General features: G+C 48.1%; 7 protein-coding genes across 8 annotated transcripts, besides 2 other annotated features; 5 read left to right on the forward strand and 2 right to left on the reverse strand.

Moving 5' to 3' along the window:
- Positions 1-1,864: 1,864 nt before the first annotated feature.
- On the forward strand, positions 1,865-4,949 carry TSTA_067480 (C6 finger domain protein, putative; the record flags this gene model as incomplete). The annotated part of the gene is made up of 7 exons (XM_002340658.1): positions 1,865-2,042; positions 2,104-2,249; positions 2,344-2,456; positions 2,519-2,763; positions 2,820-3,018; positions 3,071-3,666; positions 3,715-4,949. 7 exons carry the CDS (start codon positions 1,865-1,867, stop codon positions 4,809-4,811), a joined length of 2,574 nt encoding a protein of 857 aa, XP_002340699.1. The 3' UTR covers positions 4,812-4,949.
- Positions 4,653-4,697: a microsatellite.
- A 168-nt stretch (positions 4,950-5,117) lies between the features above and the next one.
- TSTA_067490 (uncharacterized protein) lies at positions 5,118-6,804 on the reverse strand (the record flags this gene model as incomplete). The annotated part of the gene is made up of 4 exons (XM_002340659.1): positions 5,118-5,995; positions 6,021-6,348; positions 6,397-6,537; positions 6,598-6,804. The coding sequence occupies 4 exons, from the start codon at positions 6,802-6,804 to the stop codon at positions 5,118-5,120; spliced, it is 1,554 nt and encodes a 517-aa protein (XP_002340700.1).
- Positions 5,310-5,384: a microsatellite.
- Positions 6,805-7,374: 570 nt separating the features above from the next.
- On the forward strand, positions 7,375-10,057 carry TSTA_067500 (chromatin remodeling complex subunit (Rsc9), putative; the record flags this gene model as incomplete). Its single annotated transcript, XM_002340660.1, has 3 exons — positions 7,375-7,693; positions 7,761-8,096; positions 8,151-10,057. 3 exons carry the CDS (start codon positions 7,375-7,377, stop codon positions 10,055-10,057), a joined length of 2,562 nt encoding a protein of 853 aa, XP_002340701.1.
- TSTA_067510 (extracellular conserved serine-rich protein) lies at positions 9,985-11,984 on the reverse strand. Of its 2 annotated transcripts, XM_002340662.1 has the most exons (5): positions 11,448-11,984; positions 11,293-11,371; positions 11,089-11,220; positions 10,789-11,024; positions 9,985-10,713 (listed from the first exon to the last, which is right to left on the reverse strand). In XM_002340662.1, exons 1-5 carry the CDS (start codon positions 11,494-11,496, stop codon positions 10,658-10,660), a joined length of 552 nt encoding a protein of 183 aa, XP_002340703.1. In that variant the 5' UTR covers positions 11,497-11,984; the 3' UTR covers positions 9,985-10,657. The 2 variants fall into 2 exon arrangements, with proteins under 2 accessions (XP_002340703.1, XP_002340702.1); XM_002340661.1 differs by having other exon boundaries at positions 9,985-11,024.
- A 694-nt stretch (positions 11,985-12,678) lies between these two features.
- On the forward strand, positions 12,679-14,454 carry TSTA_067520 (Smr domain protein; the record flags this gene model as incomplete). Its single annotated transcript, XM_002340663.1, has 2 exons — positions 12,679-12,708; positions 12,774-14,454. The coding sequence occupies 2 exons, from the start codon at positions 12,679-12,681 to the stop codon at positions 14,364-14,366; spliced, it is 1,623 nt and encodes a 540-aa protein (XP_002340704.1). The 3' UTR covers positions 14,367-14,454.
- Positions 14,455-14,898: 444 nt separating this feature from the next.
- TSTA_067530 (methionine-R-sulfoxide reductase SelR, putative) lies at positions 14,899-15,559 on the forward strand (the record flags this gene model as incomplete). Its single annotated transcript, XM_002340664.1, has 2 exons — positions 14,899-15,019; positions 15,080-15,559. The coding sequence occupies 2 exons, from the start codon at positions 14,899-14,901 to the stop codon at positions 15,463-15,465; spliced, it is 507 nt and encodes a 168-aa protein (XP_002340705.1). The 3' UTR covers positions 15,466-15,559.
- Positions 15,560-15,660: 101 nt separating this feature from the next.
- Positions 15,661-17,790, forward strand: TSTA_067540 (stromal membrane-associated protein). Its single transcript, XM_002340665.1, has 5 exons — positions 15,661-15,817; positions 15,913-16,081; positions 16,150-16,194; positions 16,257-16,356; positions 16,425-17,790. The coding sequence occupies exons 1-5, from the start codon at positions 15,709-15,711 to the stop codon at positions 17,763-17,765; spliced, it is 1,764 nt and encodes a 587-aa protein (XP_002340706.1). The 5' UTR covers positions 15,661-15,708; the 3' UTR covers positions 17,766-17,790.
- The last annotated feature ends 477 nt before the right edge of the window (positions 17,791-18,267 follow it).

The raw sequence follows: 18,267 nt of genomic DNA on the forward strand, positions 1-18,267 counted from the left end.
ATGTGTTCGATGCCTGCCCAATCATCCTGGATCTGACACATGCAGGACCTTGGACACGTCGCCAGCTCTTTGTTGCCACGCCAAAGCTTGTCCGTAAGAAGGGCTCTCCAGACTTCCGCCAGGGTTATAGAGGACTATTATGATAAGTCCATTAATTTTGCATGGAGACTCGATCAAGTACTCAGTACGAACATGGATGATCGTGGGAGGAATCGGGGCTAGTCCACGGGCAGTGGCTCAATTGGGAAGACTTCCAGAAGGAAAGTCAGATGCTTCTATGCATGGCTAGTGCATCGACCATCTAGCCAATCACAGCTGCTTGAAGATGTTTCACTCTCGATTTATTACCGTATCAATACACGAGATACGGTATCAATGCAAGTGGAAGCCGTCCGAGAAGCCGAATTACACAGTTACAGACGAAACAATCATTGCTGAATTGTAGCCGTGCATCTCGACTCCTGTATCATCCTATATCAGCACAATTCAGCTCCAAGTCAGTATCCTCTACCTACCTCGGAACAGTATCAAATGGTTTCAGGTTTCAAGGATGAGGCCCATAACGTACGAGTGGACCGCCAGCGGGTGAAAACGGCAACTAAATGGGTACAGTGCGGGATGGCGTCGCAGGGCTAGGATGTACTCAACTACGTATTGCACGCTGTCTGGATACAGGCTAAACAGAGTGCTTACACTTTTCAGACTCACAGTGGTGCTACGTTTCCCCTCCCTGTATGACGACGCTTCATACGGTTGCCCGGAGTACTCCGTAGACCGGAGTGATACAGTCCTGTTGTACTTCCAGAGGCTCGAGCATCAAGAAATGCCTAGTTATGGTCCTGCTGTGATCTACATGCCAGTCACGCTAGGTTCTCGAGGATAGTGTTCGGTTACATCGTGCTGGGTGGGTTGGCCTTGATTGCTGTCGGCCTGTCGCGCATACATAGACTGCACAGTGTGCGTCGGTGAGGATGATTGCCCTCGGTCTAAGTAGAGGCTAACGCTGTTTACTTACTATGGAGAATGAAGTACGTACCGGAATACAACCATCTACGCAGATCTACCTAGGAAAGTGTGTATATCCATACATTGAACTTCCTCGAACCATTGCTGGGCCGGAATGTGTTTGTTTTCGCAGAAACGATCAACATCATCTAGTCCTCAGAAGAGCCACAGCGAGAACTCGGCCACAGCTCAAATTATTGAAAGCAGCCAGACCTTCCCGTGTAGACTGTACGTATTATGGGCTGTTCGGTGTGCTCCATGTGGTATAGACTCGTAGAAATGCGTTATATGCAACAAGTCCAATGCCGATGATTCATTCTCGAAGGTCCAGCGGATTTGAAGCAATGTGAGAACCAGCAACTTTGTCGTGCCCCTCAACGAAGAGCTGTGCGTATTCTCCTGCATCAGGAAGAATTCCATTGCATAATGTATTGTTAAGGTGAGCCGGATAATAGTATTAATCCGCCGTCAATCCGGCACGGAGACGGCTTTTCTTTTCTACGCGATGATCCAGTTGGTCTATCGACGTAACTAGACTAAAGAGCTTGGTAGTTGCTCTGTTGATGCTCAGATACAATACCACTTCAACAGCTTCGTAAATCCGTCGTGCGATCATATTTGTTCTGTCATGAGGCGGCACGTTCTCTGTGCGTGCCAAGGCAAAACCCCCCCGCTCAGTATGAAAAAGCCTAGCTAGTTTTCCTAGGAGTAAACCTCGCTCTTCTTCCCACCTCGCGCCGCGAAAGTTCCATCGCGACCTGTGAGCACCAGCCACATTGTATTGTCGGTTTAGTCCCGTCAACAATTTTTAAAAGATTCGCACCTTCGAGGGAAATTGCTGGATTGTGATGCGAACACGATGAACTCCCGCGAACCGTCAGATTTGCCTCCGACGCCGTCGTACCCTGCGAACTCCGCGCAAGTCAACCAAAATGCCATCTACTACGCTGGTCGTCAGCTTACTGCTGATGAGATCTTAACAGCAGAGTTATCGCGCGATGCTGCTGGGAATAATCTTGGGGATGGCTCGAGTAATGGTACGTTTCCATGCGCTCTGTTATGACCTTCGCGGTTCTAACGTCGCGTCTTACTTCATAGATCAACAACACAACAATGCCTTCGTATTCCCTCCCAATCAACAAGCCGGCGTCGATCCGAACCATGACCTGAGCTATGGCGATCAAAGTGCCCGTCGCAAACGATCCAAAGTCTCTCGGGCTTGCGATGAATGTAGGCGTAAGAAGGTGGGCATTGCCCTGGCTAGTCCACACGAGTCGCGTCGTGGTTTCGCCATTATGTTGGAGTACCCAGTCAACTAACAGGTTATGGAAACAATAGGTCCGCTGCGATGCGACCTCAGAGTCTGGTGTCGAAACATGTTCAAATTGCCGTCGTCTCGGCGTCGCATGCCAGTTCAGTCGCGTCCCTATGAAGAGGGGCCCCAGTAAAGGGTGAGCGGTGTTTCTTGATCGTGCGATGCCTCTGCGAGAGTTGAAAGTAATGGATTGATTAGGTATATCAAAGAATTAGCCGAGCGCTTGAACACTCTCGAATCTCAAATCCAACCGCCAATGGCCCAGCAAGATATACAGTACCAAGGCATGAGTGAAATATCACCACCACGCGGATACCATGACTTTTCTCCTCCGATCGACGGGAACCTGCTGGGCCGTAAGCGGACATTTTCGATCAGCGAAGGGATCCACGGGCTGCCTTTGACTCAACCAACGTTTGCGCCTCGTAGCCAGGCGACAGTCGGTAAGAGATGAAATGTGTGCTCTGCTCTGATATATGATACTTACAATGTTTACAAGGTGAAACCTCCGTCAATCTACCAGAGAGCTATCCTCTATTTGGCATGCACCAGCCACAACCCAAGGTGTCGGCACCATACTGGAGTGATGGACTTGATCGTGACCTGGCACTGCCTGTTGAATCAGTTGTTGGGGTACTATCTCAACCTGCCAACGATGAGACGAAGCCTTATACTGTCGATGAGGGGGCACTGAAAACGTACGTGACTGTCCCCCAATCTTGAAATTAGTCGAGACTGACCATTCTGTAGGTATTACGAAAAGATCCATCCCATACTGCCAATTCTCCCAAGTTCGAAAGAGCGGTTACATGCTATTCTGCACAAGTGCGGTAGGATGCTACAGGAGGTTTTCTCTCATGCATTCTACGCCGTAACTCATACGAATATCGAGCGAGTGCGCGGCACTTTCACCGATGTGGATTCTCTTGAGACCGCTCTCGGTTTGATCTCTACATGTCTTCGTGATCCTTATAATCTGCGGATTTTACCTGTCAATATCGCCTGGATTCAGACCTTGGCCTTCCTCGTTATTGATTGCGACAAACGTGGACCGGATAATCTGCACGGACGAGATGGATGTCCCAAGCAGACTCTAGTCGATCATTTGATGTCCTTGGCATACAGGGTTGCTAAACCGTTTGATCAAAACCGTGATTTGTTTCAGGATTTCCAAGACGTAGACTCTGATGCGAATATCGCCCGTCGTGGCTGGTTCTCTGCCAGTATTCTCTGTCGATGGCATCTTGTTGGAATGGGCGAGCGTGACTTTGTGGATGATGATATACAGGATATCAATTTGCCCACGGACTATTCTTTTATGGGGCCTGCTACTGTGCAACTTGCTTGTAAGTTCTGTCCTTCACATCATTAACTCCTAGCTAACACCGTTATAGCCTATTCAAGTGAATTATCCTCGGCCCTACGCATAATCGAGATAGACCACGACTCCTTATCACTCAATTCAAGATTCAAAAGAGCATCTCGCTCTTTACTATTTCACATGCTCAAAGCCGTGTTGGGCCACGAACAACGCCTCGCCAATACCGACGCCACGATCCTTCCAGTCGGTTATCTCGAAGCTCTCGGACCACAGGTCTACTGGACAGTCAATCTCTACATCACCCGCTTCCTCTACATCTTCGCACCATACGAAGTCATCCATTCAGCCGAAGCACTCGTGAAAGAAATGCACAAGGACACCCTCACGACTCGCATCCCATCACCCATCGACATATACTCCTTATCACTGGCTGTGATCACACTACTAGAAGCGTCGAAATTGCCCCTCTGCGCCGAATTCTGCTGGAAGATCTTGGAAGATATTGAACAAATTCTCGACCGTCGTGCGCAAGTTACTGCTACCGCAGGCGAGTTTGAGGATTTGTTCAGTACTCCTAAATGGGATCAGCAGCTTCGTGCTTGGATTGCGGCGGAGAAACCTGCTCAACAACAGCAAAACAACAACAGTAATAATGTGAACACAGAGGAGTTGCAGCCGGCGGATACTACCGATCAACAGCAAAACCAGTCTTCGATGAACAATATCACTTCTAACACTAATACTAATAATAATGCGGACAATAAGAACAACAACGCATCGTCATCGCAGCCACCTCTCGTCGGACCAAACGAGCAACGATCCCTCCAACATTTAGCAGACCTCGCAGTTGGCGCAGAAGGTTCAGGCGCAGGCGCAAACGATGATGGTAATGCAGCTCCTGCTACTACTACATCGACAGCCCCTGGCGCTACTGCCACTGTTCCAGCGAATGATGTAATGGACGTCTCGAACGAAGGTGAAGGCGGAGCTGGTGCTGGAAACAACACCACCCAACAACAACCCCATCATCATCAACAACAACAACAACAACAACAAGGATCAGCAGCAGGAATAGGAGTTGTCAGTGGTGCAGTAATTGTTGATTTCGCTTCTGCCTTGCGAAGAGGGTTCATGAATATTCTCAGTTTGCTGCCTGCGTCTCGTCATTGAACTGATCCCTTATCCAAATTATTGCTGGTTGCGTGGTGTTGGTGTTTTCTTATGGGTGTATTTTTAGTCTTTATTCTCTCTATATGTGTTATGGTATAGCTTGTTTCACAGATAATAATTGGATTGGTATGATACTCATGTTGTGCATCTCGGTAGTCAATCATATAATCGAGAAGATGAGACCTGTCCAGTGTGAAATGATATACTCTGCTTGAATCTATAGCTATATCATGTAAACGTCAAATGCAGCCAAATGAAACGCAACAAATTGAGCATATAGCATCATCATAACCCGGCTAAATTTTCTCACGCCATTCGATTCCCAAATGCAATTCGCTGCCATACTCGCTCCACGTCCTGACACAATGTCCGAAAGCCATCATCTTCGAGTTGTTGGCATATCCAGTTGTTGACTAGCTGTGAGCGCTCTGATTCTGGGGTTGTAAGATAGGCCGTTAGATCTGCTGATGTCACGACGAAGGGATGAGTAGAGACAGGTGTTGTTGTTGTTGTCGTATCAGCATTGTTGTGATTATTGATTGACTGTTGGTACTGTTGCTGCTCTTGTGGCTGCATCCGAAGAGAGATAGGCGACTTATTCTGCACGACAGGTGAGAGATTGGAGGGATTCGGTGACTGCGTGGTGGCTTTATAATGCGATGCAGTATTCCCAATCTCCGTGCTTGAGGTTCCAAAAGCAGAAGTCTCAAGTAATGGGGACGACGACAGAATCTGGCCCCGAGTTGGATGGTCGTGATCTCGATTCGTATTACCCCGTCGGCTATCTTCAAGCTCTAGACGGAGTTGCCGTGCAGGTGAACTTGTTGGCGGCACAGTGACTCGTGGTAGCGCAGTGGCAGGTCGCGAGGATGCATTTGTCATGACAGAGACAGTGCTTAGGCCATCGGGATGGTTTCTTGGGTCCGGAGCGTGGCGTGAGGAAATACTCGATAGACGTGGTCCAGGTTTTGAAAATGGGAGGTCCCTTTTCGGCGGCAGCACTTGTTCAAGAGCTTGAGTATCAAGAGTAGGGGCGGTGATGGGCCTTTCTTGCTCTTGAGTTCGAGAGTCTGCAAATTGTGAGAACGTATGGGAGCCCAAGGAATCTTTCAGAGACTCGTCGAGAGCCGGAGACTTGATCGCATTTCGGTAGTGTGATTCAGGAATGAAGGACGTTGGAGAGGCTGGAAATCACACATTAGTAACTACTTAGTCGAAAGCTTTTATTGGGTGGAGCAGTACCGTGGGATACCATTCTATCTGTCGGGGTTCCCAATGTTGTGTGACTACGCAGAAACCCCGAATTCCATGGCTGGACGCCAGGGTTTCCCGGTATATTTCCCCATTCAATGCCTCCATTGAACGCTGGACTCGTAGAGTTCGTGATCCGTGATGATGACGATTCTGGCCGCGAGCTTGCCGAGCGCATATTATGATCTGACGATGTCTCGCTGAAAGGGCAGTTGATTTCCCTGAATATATCCAGCCCTTCCCGGTAATCTCTGCTCGAGGCGAATTTCAATTGAAACCGATGCATCTAATCAATTAGTCAGTTCATGCGTATTAGAGAATATCACGTACTAACCTGATCTCTGCCAGACGGAAAACGAAATGCCAGGCATGGATCTTTCACCAATAAGGTAACAGTGGGTTTGGTAATCCTTGTCTGCCTGGCAATAGCTTGCTGAGTAGCTTCCCGAGCGAAGTCGTTCAGATCAATGTCTTCCTATGAGGAGATGAGCCACTGGACGCTTCAAGTTTTCGCATATACCCAAAGAGTTCGTACCAATTGCTCACGCGCTCGAACGACTCGAAGCTTCAGTCTTTGCTGGACTGGCTCCTTTTCAAAAATGGCATTGAGATCATTGGACTGAACGTGAGTCCAATTAATGGGGCCATGTTGATCGGAAGAAGTCTCAGCATAGGAATATTTCACCAGAGGATACTGTGCAAGCAGCATTGGCTGATGAGGGTTACGCTGCAGGACAGACATTGGTATTCGAATGATTGTCCAGTCTTCCAGAGTAAGGGAGCATCTCTAATAACGAAAATCTCGGGAAAGCAAAGAGAAGACGGAGGTTTTGGCGTTGGCAGCCGAGGAAGTCGCGTCCATGGATGGATGTCCTTTTTTGGAAGGAGCCATCGATGCCTCAGGACAGAGCCTCTCCGTCCTCGATTTCTGTGAAGCTCTCCAGTCATTGAGATAAAAAGAGGCAGACATATAGGCTGCTTAGGATAGATGATGCTTTAGCACAAGGAATAGAAGTCTGCAAGCATGAGTGTGAGCCTTATCCCTAAGGACGTTCAGTAACCAAGTTGCACGGCAGCACGAGCCTTACTTAAAGCGACAAATTTATTGTTTTAGGAGCATCGTCTTGATCTTTCTTTATCTTTCTTTCTTGTTTCCTTTTATATCTCTCTGTCTGTGAATTTATTCTTCTAATTCATCACTATCACCATCATCATCAACCTCAGTTCACATTATATCTGCATTCTTATCGAACATCCCTTTCTTATCTCCACGTGATTTTCACACTCACGTGACCTCCCCTTTGTTTCTGCCATGGAGGAGCACGGAGCTTCCCGAGCTCCCCAAAGCTTAGAGAATTTGGTGATTTCTCCTCCTACAACCATCAACGAGACTTCCTCATCTACCCAGACACTTGCAGTGCCCGTCAGTCAAACCCCCTCAGCGGTCACCACCACTGGTCTGGCTACTGGAAGCAATATCACCTATCCTCCTGAAGACTACGTCCAAAGAGTGCTTGATCAAGAAGACACACTTCGCGAACTTGTTGAAGAACATCGCCCCGGGCGTTCCTTGGACGCTTTCCTCGGGTTTTATTATGAAGCTATGGCGTCTGCACGATCCAATACACGTGGTAAATCTTCTTTTCTTTCCTGAAAACTATTTGAGCTTTATTATCAAGATTCTAACCTTGATTTTAGAAGGCCTCCGCACTGCGCCCACCCCTCATGAACGTTTCGTACCTGATACCGCTCCAGTACGTCAGACGCGTTCAGCGACGCAGCAAGAGCCTACATCTTCGAACACTACGTCTTCTCAGTCTGTAGAAGGGCCCAATGCTATCGGTGGAGAGTCTGGTGAAATTGAGAATTTCGAGGGGCAGGATTCTACCCAGGCGCCCATGTCAACCAGAGATGTTCCCACACCTGGCAACAGAACCCTTCACTTTAGACCAGTGCCAAAGCCGGGAAAGCAGAGCAATCCACCCGATTTTTACGACCAGTATTTCCCATTGGAGAACATGGAATATCGTCCAGGTGAGCGTAAACATATTCTCCTTTCATAGTCATGCGTACTCATGTGCTTTCTAGGTTTCGACGTTTGGAGACACGTTCTCTTTGGGATACGCTCTGGTATGCCTGATGAAGTGGATTTTGGGCTATTCCATCTCGTACAAGGGTCCTACCAGAAGGGGGACTCATTGAGATTTGAAGGGTTCCCCTACTTGCTGGAGCATTTGATGGAGAAGTGTATGGAGATCACTTGGCTTTGTACTGGTGTGATGTGGGACTTCGAACGAGACCCCGATGAGTTTGAAAATAGGAAGGACTGCCCGTACGTTCTAAACACGCTTCGAGGAACACAGGATATTCTCCAACGCATTCGTATGCTTCCAGTCACTTTGTCAGACGATTCACTTGAGGACCAGGATTTCAGCCATCGCCTCCGCAACATCAAAGAGGCCATGTTGATCCTGCGCAATATGGTTATTACCCCTGAGAATGCCTTCTACATGGTAGATAAGGCACCAGGGCTTGTTAGAGACTTTCTATGCGTGATGCTCAACGTTCCCAATCAGCCTCGCTTCAACGAACTGAAAGTTCACGCTCTCGACATCGCTGAAGAGGTAACCATGTACATGTACACCGCTTCGTACGATCCAGTATGCATTTCTCTCTATCGGTATGTCATCTCGCACGACCGTGCTCATATCATGAGAGCTGTTTGGGCAATCAATCATTTCTCGCACAGGCTTCCTAAAATTGAAAATGGAGCTTTTGTTGAAAAGGCTATATCCGATAATGGAGCTATGGTGGGCGTGGGTCGAAAATATCTTCAGAATCTCCTTGGACTCACACTGTGCGATCCAGACCCGGAGATGCTCACCGTTACGCTGGACTTTTTTTATCAGTTCACGCTTACTCCCACCAATTGCGAGTATTTGTGTAAATTGGTGTACATGCCAGTCATGTTCATTCCAAGAATGATCAATCTACTCTCATATGGAGGAATTGAAGAGGTCAAAGAGACTGAGGTCCAGGCTGAGCTGATCGATCCGCCTCCTGGTCCCATTCCGAAAGTGCCACCAGAGCTTTCCAGCAGGTTGAATGCTCTCACTGAACCGGAACGTAGCGCCCAATGGCTTCGCTGTTGCTTCGTTGAAGATGCTGGCTGCGAGATCACCCAGATTGCGTTGTGGCAAGCTTACCAGATTCGTTTTGGGGCGCGTAGCGGTGCATTGGCTGCTGCTGATTTCATCAAGAACGTGAGCGCAACATTTACCAACGCTCAAGCTCAGGTTGTCCCAACCGTAGGACCTGACGGACTAGCTACTACGAAATTTATCATCAAGGGTATTCGTCCTTTGGAAACCGCTTTGACTTTTGAAGGCTGGCCTTACCTCTATTGCAAATGGGCTGTTGGCGAAGAGCCCGGTCATTTCTGTGATCGCGCGTTCGCTGAACCGCGAGACCTACGTCGACACGTTTTCGTGGATCACATGGATCTCGAAGCGTTAGAGCAACCGAATCAATACAGCTACGAGAAAGCTAAGCAATTGCCAAAAGCTTGTCGTTGGGACGGTTGCACCAAGTACAAGACTCCGACGACTGAAGTCGAGATGGTTGTCGAACATGTCGGTGGCCATCTTCCTCAGGAGCGTGACCCCGATGCGAAACCGTCCGTTCCCAAGCGTCGCGTTCTCCAGCAGCGCATGATTCGCGTTGAGAAATTCTGCGACACGCCAGTGAACGAGTCAGGCGAGCCAACTGGCCCGGCCTACAAGGCGGCACTGATCCTGCGTAACTTGCTTTGGCACTTACCAGAAGATATCGGCCTGAAAAAGCCCGGTGGTGGCTGGTATTCAAAGCGACTATTCTTCCAAGCCCACTACCCCAAGATTGCTAGCAAGATGATGGAGAATCGCACTTTGCGCAATGAGTTGTCTGATGTTGTCATGCTGATGAACCAATACCAGCCGAAGAAGCGTGTCAAGTAATTCACACAAAAGAAATCCGCGTTGGACAGTTGATGGAGAATGTGATAGATTTCTCGGACGAGTACTAATGGCAGCTCTCTGTTTATCGGGATTGTTTTTGCTCTACGACGATTTTTGGTCGTGCTCCAGTTCAAGTTCATTGGCTTTTCTCTTGGCGGCTTTTTTGTGATGATACGACGATTTTTGTTGTTTTTTTTTGGGGACCGACCTCTTTTCTTCTTCATGCATGTATGATTACGACTTTAATTTCTTTCATGTTTTTTGCGATCTCTCGGAGTCAGGTCGGGGATTATCCAATGGATAGGTGCACAGGCTTTTTCTACATTCAAGGCGGATATTCCCAGGGTCTCTTTTTTTTACGGAGGTCATGTACAATACTTGTTATTTTTTTAACGAGTCGGCCCGTGATGACTGTATTAGTTGCGAAGCAATGTCAATCCCTGACTAGCACTAGTAGCAGATGTTAATGAATAAAAGTAAATGAATGTGACAGGAGAGCATTCCGCAGATTCGTAAAGTGATGAGATCGCCAGAGATGTATGAAGTAATACCATCCAATCTCATACCACGTATGCAAGACAAGAAAAACCGGCAAGATCCTCACATCAAAAGCGCCAAAACACTCCCCATAATGCAGCCCAAAACCGAAACAGGAACTGTAGCAGCAGCACCTGTATGAGTAGCTGAAACACTAGGAGATGTAGAAGTAGAAGTAAGTGAAGCAGTCTTACTTGAGCTCGTACGGATTTCAGAGGAACTAGCGCTTGAGCTAGATGTAGTAGTAGCAGTGGAAGCAGTAGTGCTCGAGGAGGAGGATGACGAGGAGGTAGTAGATGTGCTTGATGCTGTTGAGGTGCTGCTACTGCTGTTGTTGCTGGCGGCGTTGGAGACGTCGAATTGGGCGGATTGGGCGAGGATACCGGTATTGTGGGCTTCGGTCGAGACTAGGTTGATTTGGTAATCGTCACTGTTAAGATAGATGTTAGTGTCCAGTATAGGGAATGTATGGAGATAGGGAATGGGTATCATACCCGATGTCCACAGCCACGTTGCTGAATGAGTAGGAACCGGCACTGGTCTGGACATTGGTGGCAATTGTCTTGACGACAGGGGGATTGACATGCTCATTGACTAGCTGGATGTCGAATGAAGTAGGATCGGACCTGTTCAACAATTTCTCGGGTCAATGAAGATAGAACCTTTGAATCAATCACAGAAACGGAATAAGGACTCACTCGACTGAATCCCATGTTACCTCGTTTGAGTGAGTCAAATCCCACTTGTCGCCTCTGCTAGGAGATGTAACCTGGAGTGCTGTAATAAAATATTGACTAGTGATTAACTGCAAACTCGGAGCCAATTGTACGGAATACAAGGCGATTGTACTCACCTGAGGCAGAAGTTGCCAGCATCAGAGCGGTACCAAGCTTGATCTGCATGTTAATTTTGAAATTTTCGACCGAGAAGGCCTCTTAGTTGTTTTTGTATGGGTGAATGGTTATATGGAATGATGGAAGTTCTTGATGTTGATCATGATGGGCGGAGGGCTCAGGTCATTTATATCCTCTGCGACCATCTGTACGAGGAAGGGTCAGGCAGGGACCCAGGGTTATAGGGGCGACGGCCAAAGGCAGCAGAGAGATGGAGGCTTACAGTGAATGACAACAACCTTGGAACCTGTTTGAGAAAGTTCCTTGACCGGACCATCGTTGCATATGCCTCGATTAAAACAGGCAGGGAAAGACGATAGGGCGATCTTCAATAATGAAATCGATAACGCTCCCTGACACATCTCACCCTTGCAACATCTGATAGGACATATACTTCGGCAGATGTACCTGTCAAATCTGTATGTTGGTTTTCGGCGGTGCTAACGAAGAGTTATCTGTAAGGAGGACACATAGCGGCGGATATAGGAGCGCGCTCCTTCGATAGCACTCGTAAAAGTATTCGGTATCTATTCCCAATAACTAGATAGAGGTCAATAGTCCGAGTTCTCCAAATCGTTTCCAGGCGGATTATAGATAGATCCTCGTATTCGGAATGCATGCAGCATCAACCATTATAAGAGGCGGTTCTGTCTGCAACTGTGCAACAGAAGGCTCCGACCCTTCCTTATCTCGCATGAAACAAAAACCAGTATTCCCGTCATTGGATCCATTTCTGGCCAGCCTTAAAAGCTGAATATCCAGGGCCACAGGGGCTCTATCAAGGGTAGATAGTTCGAGTCTGTCTTGGTTCAGGTCAAGTCCCTAGATAAAACACACATGCACTATGTAGAAGGGGACAAGTATGTTGAGCTGATAGACTCCGACCTAGTAACAGTCGTACTACTTGGATTTGACACAATATCACCCAACTCAGTGACCATAGACGAATAGCATGAGAATGTCGAATTGTTGTTGTCAGATAATGGTATCCTTATCGATAAGAGAGCATACAAGACGCGGCCCCGCCTTTCCGACTTTCTTCAAATTCATCTCTCAAGGTGACACCTGCAAACATTTCTTCCCATCGTTATTCTGACTCTGTATTTTCCTTGTTTGTTTTTGTCCGAGTCCCTGAAGTGATGCATGTGACATTGAATCGAGTACCTGGTTACAATTTTGGCGACTCTGACGATGGTTGACGGAACAACCGACCTGTTACACGTTCGTATAATTCTTCAAAAAATACACGCGCAAAAACACCAAGTTCATTAATTCATCTTGTTCAGGAATTGCAAAATGAATATTGCCCTCCACTTGATACCGCGCTTTTTAGCGCGATCATCTCCGACTTTGACCTCACGGATGCTACGAATCTGGGGCAGTTGAGGGATACACTCGATGCCTTGAAAGTCTCCGCGGAAGAACAACAAGACCTCCCATTTGATCCTTCGGGGACAGGCGGCCTAGCTTCGACGGAAGCTGTCCAGAATGACGGGACTACATCGCGACATGATACGAATGGATCTAGAGAAGATACTGATATCACTTCCTTGCAATCCGATTTATCATCTGTTTGGATCGGAAGCGATGATAGTAGAACAATTCGGACAGGAGGATATATTGTTAGCCCCGAGGGCTCGCTCAGTTTGACCGGCTTGACGGCCGAAGAAAAATTGATTTACCTGTCAGAAATGTTTCCTTCGGTGGCTCAATACACTATTAAACATACTCTGGCCAAATGCGACTACGATGTGGATCGCTCAATGGATGTTTTATTGAACTTATCGTTCTTCGACAGCCAGCCTACGGTTGACGATGAAATAATAATCTCGATACCGAAGGGTATTGAGGGATTCGCATCTCCGAGCACTAATGGGAAGAGAAAAGGGAAGAACAAGAGATCAAAAGCTAGGAATTCGCCTGTTTTCTCCAATAATGAAAACGCAGTACCGTCTGGGGCCGGATCACCAACGAACAAATGGGACGCTGCTAAAGATGATTTGGATTTTATACATTCCAGAACCTCATCGGTGCTCAAGAAAGAAGCCGTCATGTCCGCATATCATAAGAACCATGCGTCTTGCGCGAAAGCGATTGAGCATCTTGCGACGGCCCACGCTCCGATTGAGACTGGCAAAGATACTGTCGTTGTCTCGCAGGTTGCGGAGCTCGCTCAAGACTTTCCCGGCATTCCAGCCACCACTTTAGAAGGCCTGCTCGCCATTACAGGGAATTCAGTATCTGCTGCGAATGAATTAGCTAGGGCCATGATTTTACGGCCATCTCCCCAACTCTCTGATATCATTCGGATCAATGCGCCAGCTCCAGTTTTGGACGAGGACGAAACGCCTAAACGAAGCTCAATCACAATACCTAGAATAGCATCCAGCTACAGTACTGCGCAGAATATAGCGGAGGCCCACTTTGCCGCAGGTTCAACGGCTTTCAGTCAGGCATCCAGTGCGTATCGGAGGAGCAAATCAGATCGGCTGATGGGGGGCGCAGCCGCATACTACGCCTCCGTGGGCCGAGGCCATATCGAGAGAGCCAAAAGGGAGGCATCTGCAGCTGCCGATGCATATGTTAATTTGCAGTCGACATCAGATGTTCTTGATCTGCACGGTGTCAGTGTCAATGATGCAGTGCGCATCGCTAATACTCGTGTATGTCAATGGTGGGATGGCCTGGGAGACGCGAAATACACCGTAGGGGGTCTTGCTGGAAAGTCTTATAAGATAATTACTGGCGCAGGTCGCCATAGTCGTGACGGGACATCACGTCTGGGGCCGGCAGTGGGCAAAATGTTGGCCAGAGAAGGATGGAAGGTGGAAGTTAGTGAGGGTGTACTCACCGTCACTGGCAAACGTCGGGCAAAGTGAAAGCTATAACTATCTAGTCGGCGATGAAAGATGTCTTGATATAGAATTCATACATCTCATACATTTATTCAAAGTTTGTGTGTTGTCACTGTATCGGAATCTCTTATCGAGAGTTGCGATGACGTAGCCTTTAGATAGCCCAAGGATTCCATAGCTCAGCCTTCTATTTCAAGTCTTGCAGAATAGTCTCAGGTTTGTGATTCCATAATCAGCGCAGCCCGAACGTCTATGCTAGGTTCGGGATTCTTGGCGGGGGATTGATTACATCTACAATTGTCCTGAGAAAAAAGAAAGATTCAAACTTACAAATCACACAGCCCGATTCATGGCGCCAGTCGCAAAGCCTCGGATAACATCGTTCGCTTCTACACTTCCACCTCGCAACGTCTTTATTCCTCCTTACCTCTCGACTATTCATTCTGTCAATACCAGCATACAAAAACACCCCTCATTGTCGATCCATCACATCCGTCGATTCCACGCCGGTTCTAGGAGAACTCAGCTTCCCCCGCCGACATCCAAGAAAATTCTCATGTCAGCGTCCATATTCTCATTCATCGGATCGTTATTCAGTTCTAGTGCCAGTGCAGAGAACAAAATGACTTACCCCAATCAACGAACGGATGAGGAGTGGCGAGCAGTGCTCAGTCCAGGTATGAGATCAATCTTGAGATTAAAAACGACATAAGTGTAGTTACTAACTTGTCATCTAGAACAATTCCGAATTATTCGCCAAAAAGGCACCGAACCTCCTGGCTCTGGTACATACGATAAGCACTACCCCTCAACAGGAGTCTACAACTGCGCTGCCTGCGATGCGCCCCTCTACAAGGCAGACACCAAATTCAAGTCCGGCTGTGGCTGGCCGGCATACTTTGATTCCATCCCCGGCGCCGTTACGCGACATGTAGATCGGACATTTGGCATGGAACGAACTGAGATTGTTTGTAGCAATTGTGGAGGGCATCTTGGGCATGTGTTTAAGGGGGAGGGATACCCAACTCCGACGGATGAGAGGCATTGCGTGAATAGTGTCAGTCTGAAGTTTAGTGAGGATGAGTCGGGTGCAAAGGGGGATAAGCAGGAATCTAAGGTCTAAAACAATTGACTGATGCTTGTATATGATTGTCAAGAAGCAGTATAGTAGAAGATGAATCGAACAGCTCGCTCTCTTAACAATAGAATAGAAATGACGAGACGTTGCCACAGCGGAAAAGTGAGAGTGGATCCCGCCTTCCCGTTATCAACTTAACATAATCACCACAACATCTTCATCTCTCCTATTCTCCCCCTCAGCCAGAATAGCTCCGCTTTATTTTTTGCTCACTTAGTCCTTGCTGTCATGTCTAGGCGTCCGGATCCCGCGCGCGCTGCGCAAAACCAGCAAACCATCAAGAATCTGCTGAAATTGGAATCGAACAAGACCTGTGCGGATTGCAAGCGAAACAAGCGTATGAACCACGGCTCCTCCTGTTACCGTCCCTCATGCGATTTGACGGCTGTGTTCGAGTTTGAAACGCGACAGTACTAATTGCAGATTCAATAGATCCACGATGGGCGTCCTGGAACCTCGGTATCTTCATCTGCATTCGTTGCTCAGGCATCCACAGAGGGATGGGCACCCATATCAGCCGAGTCAAATCTGTTGACCTTGATGCTTGGACGGACGAACAATTGCAAAGTGTTTTGAAATGGGGAAACTCGCGCGCTAATAAGTCAGTCAATTATCGCTTATTCACATCCATGTGCGAACATATTGGCTAATGCTTGTCGAATGCTACAGGTACTGGGAAGCGAAACTGGCGCCTGGTCATGTTCCCTCCGAATCGTGAGTTCAATCCTTGGGCGCTCTCCTATTTTCAGTCTTTCGGTTGCTCATGCATGTCCTAGAAAAATTGAGAATTTCATTCGTACCAAATATGAATCGAAGCGATGGGTAATGGACGGACCGATGCCTGACCCCTCTACGCTAGGAAACGATGATGATGTTGTATGTTGCTGGACTATTCATTACAACTTTTACCTCCGACAATTTTCTAACTCTCCAAATCTCCACAGCCACTTGCCGTTGTCCAAGAACGAGCAAAGCTTGAACGGTCCGCATCACAGCGTGCGTCTGTCTCTAGCCAACCACCAGCCCGCCGACAACCGCAGCCATCCATTGATTTCTTCGGGGACGACGACGCTATCAGTCCTCCTGCGCGGCCTAGTACAACTGGTCCGATGGCTGTTGCTCGCCCTCCACCTCCTCCCAACTCCGCACAACCCGCTGCTGCAAAACAGACAAAGCCCGCAGACTCCTTGCTCGGTTTGGATTTCTTCGGCAGTTCCCAGTCTACCCCAGCCAGTCGTCCTGGCAGCACGGCACCTACCTCTGGCTTACAAGCAGGAGTTTCACGACCCGACTTGAAACAATCGATCCTCTCACTATATGCGACGGCTCCTAAGCCGCAACCGGCACCCGCACAGCATGAACGAACGCCTTCTATTGGAGCCGCTACCTCTGGACAATCGAATGTCAACGCTCTGACGGATGCCTTTAGTGGATTAACGTTCCCTTCAACTACTTCTCCACAGCCACAGCACAAGCCGCAATCGTCGTCCAACGATCTCTTTGCGGGCCTTACAGGATTTGGGGGACCAAAATCACCTCCGACAGCTCCCAGAGTTAGTTCTCCTGGGTCTACCGGCGGAGCAGGATTGTTCGATAGCATGGCGTCAAACGCGCAGACCTCAAAGCCTATTAGCACTCGCACCACATCAGTGTCCTCCAACGGACTGGATTTCGGGTTCTCGCGAAACTTTACATCTCCAGTATCACAACCAGCGAAGCCGACCCCACCAGCGCCGAGTGCTTCGAATGATTTATTCGATCTCGCAGCCCCGTCACAATCTGATATATCACCACCCGCTTTCTCTCAGCCGACTTCATCAGTCTTCAATCTCTCATCCAGCACCACGACCACGACCACGACCACTCACCCAGCCCCCAAAGCTGCACCAACCACTTCGACATCAAACGTGACAAGCATGCTCTCCTCATCAAGCATTGATCCATGGGGAAGCAATGCCTGGAGCACCCCTGACCCTGCGCCTGCACCTTCAGCCGCGAAACCAGCTACCACAGCACAACCTTCCATTACCGACTCAATGAGAATGCCAGACACATTGACTCCGCGCGATATCGGAGCAGGCTGGGGTGCACCCGCTGCCACCACTATTACTAGCAGCACAACTACCACAACTACAGCAGCAACAGTTGCTCCTGAAGACGATTTTGGCGGATGGACCAGTGCAGCACCTGTTTCTACTACCACAGCTGGTACTGGCGGCGGTAGCAAGCCGGCTACAGGGGGTTTCGCGGGGAATGATGACTTGTTTTCCAATGTATGGGAGTAGATAGGAAAGTTATTGATTGCATTTGAACGAACTGAAGATTTTTTTTTTACTTAATCTAGAAGACCCCAGGGACCTTGCATCTTTAAAATACTTACGGTTAGAAGAATGCCACTCTCATCTAGTTAACCTTCGTCTGGGTAGGTAACACAAGTATGGAAGTATGATGAACTACCTACCATACCGGGTTTTGCTAATTCGCGGATATTCCTCTAGGCAATGTCTAATTAGCTGGAGCACTCCCAAGTCTGTACAAATAGCCTGCTTCCAAGGAACCTTCTTTCATTTGAGCTGACTGATTGACTTTTTAAGATGACCAAAGCGCTTTTTGTAGATGCTAAAAACTAGAATGAATAATAATATTTTTAGTCTTTGAAAGAAGGGTTGTGAATTTGAAGAAGGGCTGAGTAATCCAAAGGAGATACTCAACCTGGCACCACATCCACAACCCTTGATTCAATGTAAAATGAGCTTGGTTATTGTCGGAACGTGAATATCAACCCTA

This window comes from Talaromyces stipitatus, genomic scaffold, assembly GCF_000003125.1.
Source record: "Talaromyces stipitatus ATCC 10500 scf_1105507295523 genomic scaffold, whole genome shotgun sequence".
NCBI lineage: Eukaryota > Fungi > Ascomycota > Eurotiomycetes > Eurotiales > Trichocomaceae > Talaromyces > Talaromyces stipitatus.